Source organism: Cryptomeria japonica, chromosome 10 (assembly GCF_030272615.1).
Source record: "Cryptomeria japonica chromosome 10, Sugi_1.0, whole genome shotgun sequence".
Taxonomy (NCBI): domain Eukaryota; kingdom Viridiplantae; phylum Streptophyta; class Pinopsida; order Cupressales; family Cupressaceae; genus Cryptomeria; species Cryptomeria japonica.
The window spans coordinates 107,646,470-107,650,245 of NC_081414.1; the positions used below are offsets into that span (position 1 = coordinate 107,646,470).

At 35.4% G+C, this 3,776-nt stretch overlaps 1 protein-coding gene across 1 annotated transcript; it reads right to left on the reverse strand.

Moving 5' to 3' along the window:
- Positions 1-515: 515 nt before the first annotated feature.
- Positions 516-2,219, reverse strand: LOC131072587 (WRKY transcription factor 18). The gene is made up of 4 exons (XM_058008785.2): positions 2,079-2,219; positions 1,788-1,898; positions 1,348-1,695; positions 516-1,145 (listed from the first exon to the last, which is right to left on the reverse strand). The coding sequence occupies exons 1-4, from the start codon at positions 2,097-2,099 to the stop codon at positions 600-602; spliced, it is 1,026 nt and encodes a 341-aa protein (XP_057864768.1). The 5' UTR covers positions 2,100-2,219; the 3' UTR covers positions 516-599.
- Between the last annotated feature and the right edge of the window lie 1,557 nt (positions 2,220-3,776).

The following is a 3,776-nucleotide window of genomic DNA, read 5'->3' on the forward strand; positions in this document are numbered from 1 at the left end:
AACCTGGATGCTTGAAGATGGTGTGGAGTCTTCCTTGATCCTCCAATTTGAAGAAAAATCCTCCAACAAAATCCTAGCTGCCAATGAAGTGGACTACCAAAGAGAATTCAACTTGCAGAAATTTCTTATCAAGATTAGCTAGCTTTTCCTTTGAAACTTGTTCCCATTTTATAAAAGAAATTACAATTTCCCACTACCTATTTTTTTAATTCAAAAAAAAAGATTCTTCTCCCAATTTGGCCTCCATGCAAATTAATTAGGCTTAGTGGGAGGAGTTACATGCAAGGAGGTGGAGAAGCCTCTAGAAGCTTCTTATTCCTCCTACAACATGTGCCTTAATTTGGGTGAGGGAAATTAAATAACAATTTAAAATATATAAGCATTTTCCATGTGTGTGTGGTTTATTAATTCATTCCCTTACAATATTCATTCAATAATTCATCCAAAGAGTATAAATAAAGTTTTGTATTTTAAATCAAAAAAAGGTGATAAAGGAGGGTTGTGACACTCCTCTGTAGATTAATCTCCCCCCAAAAAATGTTGAGAATAGATATTTAATTAAATGATTATTTACAAAGAGCCTTTGCTCATATTGGATATCATTGTAGTGTATTGGAGCAGTATTGGGTGCTCATAGATTGGAGGGGTGTACCCGATCTGACAATAGAAGCAGCTATAGCGGCTGCCAAGGCTGCAGTATATTGGGCATCTGGCTTAATAGGGATTTCTTGGCTCAGGCCTAAGTGGCTGTAAAATTGTGAATCCAATGGCCTGCCCTGAACATTGCTGTTAAATGATGGGTTCGGCGTTTTCTGTGAACTCTCGCTTTCTAAATGTAATCCATTAGGGTTAGGGTTTTGTGTAAGGTCAAGAGTAATGGTAGAAGAGGAACCCATTGAGGCAACATAGGCAGGAAATGGAAGCTGATTGTTTGGCTCGTTAAATGCTGCTATGGCCACCGTACTGAGCAGATGATTGTGTTCTCCTTCGTAGGTAGCTGTCAGAACAGTGGGGTCTTTGGCGCACCTCTGGACCTTCTTCTTAACTGGGCAAGAGGGAACCGCACACTTGAAATAAGCCCTGGGCCACTGGCTGTTTCTGGTCATTTTTTGTCCATATTTTCGCCACTGGCAGCCATCGTTAACCTGACAAGAATGGAATGGATCTTTATGTTAGTCGTGATCATTATATAGAGGTCTTAGATACATCTAAAAACTTCTAGAAAATCATAATTGTAATCATTATATAGAAATCTTAAACACATTTGAAAACTTCTAGAAAATCTTATATTATGAAACAAAAACTTAAAAAAACTAAAAGCAATGGCAAATGGAAGGGTCTCCTTACCGTGGTGGCGTCTGATCTTGTGCTCATAGTCTTGATTTTCTTGGGTTCAGACACAATTCTTTGGACTTTCTTATTAGCTGAATCTTCATCCATCGATGAACTCCCTTTTCCATTCTGGCTCTCTTCCACCACATAATTTGCTTTCCTTTTCTTGCAAGGCAACCTCAGCTGGAGATCATCCACGCAGAGCTTGGAATTCTGGTCTTCTGACGAAAGGGTACTAGTAGAATCCGCACTGTAATCAGAATCTGCTGCTGTGCACCCTTCATTGATACAGTCTCCTTCTATATCTAGACTCAATTTCAAAGTCTTCGCCATGGATTTCAAAGAGGACTTCTTTTCATCTTCCTGCAAAACCCACCCAAGGAAAAAAGTTAAGAACGAAACATTTACTTATCAGATTTCATCAATGCCATTAGAAATCTTCAACTCATCTGTACCTGTTGTTTCATGAGCTGTGTTTGCAAGCTCTTGTATTCAGTGCAGATGCGGTTTATCACGAACATGAGCTTCTGGTTCTCCTTGTTAACACGATTCAATTCGGCAACAAGCTGCACAAAGAAAAAAAACCAGTCTGTTAGACAGTGAACACAAATCTTGTTGAATTCATCAGGATCTCTAAAGCCTTTTTAAGAAGATTTCTAAATTCAACTGTATCATATTCCATGATCTATCAAGAACAGCTGAAAGAGATGAACAAATCAAACAAGAGATTCATGTCCTATGCGTACCTCATTCTTTTGTTGGTCCATCTCGTTTGTACTACTAGAATATGAACTCCCAATTCGAGTAATCTTTTCCAGGAGAAGCTTAGAAGTTGCAGAGATGCAGTCAATTCTTTCTGTGAGTCTCAAAATAGCGAGGGGCTTTTTATAAGGATTCTACCGGCATGGTCGGCCTGGAGACTCTTTGGTGGGCTTGACTGCGCATACGACGAATTCCGTCCTTGACCTTCTAACTCTCCATAATTGATGAAGAAGATAAACGTGAGCGATAGCTCATTCACGGTCAACCAATTTCAAGCCTTGATGAAGTCAATCATTTTTCACATGGTTTTAATAAACATCGTGCATTGTATTCAATAATTGAATGGGTAAAAAATGCAACACGTTGCTGGTTTGATAAGTGTTTGGTGCAAGGGGGGCTTCACGTAGAAGGTACTACAGCAAATAATTCTAAACTAATGGTTTCAACGTTCTGTTTAATCGCACTAATACACATGGCTTTTTGGGATTCTTTATATATATATTACTTAACACGATTATGTTGACTGAAAGTATAATAATTTGTTTTAGTTTTTAAGTATTATTGGATTATAAATTAGTGTTGTTTTATAATTTTATGTATTATGTTAATTATTTTTTAGTAAATTATAAAGAATGGAAAATAAGGCAAATTAATTAGTTTTTTTTTTCTACATTCATTTATAATTTTTTCAAAATTTTGAAATTACTTTGCATTTTTTTATTGATTCTTAATTAACAATTCTAAACTTTAATTTAATATCAGCAATATTCATGACGTTTTAGGATAAGCATGTGTGTGCATTGAGAATTATTGGATTATAAATTAATGTTGTTTTAGAAATTTATATATCATGTTAATTATTTTTCATAAATCATTAAGAATTTAAAAGCGAGGCAAATTAATAAAGATGTCATTTTTTTTTCTAAATTAAATTATATTTTTTTAAAATTTTTAAATTATCTCTTATTTTTTACTAATTTTGTATAAGTGTGTGTGTACATACATACATACATACATACATATGTACGTATGTACATATGTTCGTACTGTTGGTCTCTCGAGTTGACACTTGAGAGTATAACCTATGGGAAGTTTCACAGATGGGGGACTTGATTGCACTCAATGAAACAACCTCTAGGATTTTAGAAGCTAACTCTTCAAATTTGGGGAGGAAAAGGGACGGAGAAGGACTAAAAGGAAATAAAACTTGTAAAAACTATTCTAAGGCGAAATGCTAAGATTTCGATGAGATTAACATCTTTTTAGCATAGTATAAAATGTTGTTTTCTAGACATTCATGAGAGCTTGAAAGATTGAAAACACATTTCAAGATCCAAAAATGAGTACTAAACAAGAACTATAAAAGAGAATTTAACAATAACTGATGCCCTCCTAAATGGCACAAGATTAGTCCAAGATCAATCAACACAAAACACACAAAAAGTTAGCGTTAGTCAATCGAAAACTAATCTAAAAAGGCATACCAAAAGAGAGACTAAAAGCATGCAAGCATATTTAACTATCAAAGCAAACATGATGAGGCATCTCCAAATACCTCCTAACATACTCCTAGCTTCTTCTCCCTTGTTCCTCTCCTCTCCAAGTTCCAAAATAGTGTAGCTCTCAGCAGCTTTTTGCACTATGGATGCTTATGGAGGATTGAGATTTGTAGAATAGCTCTA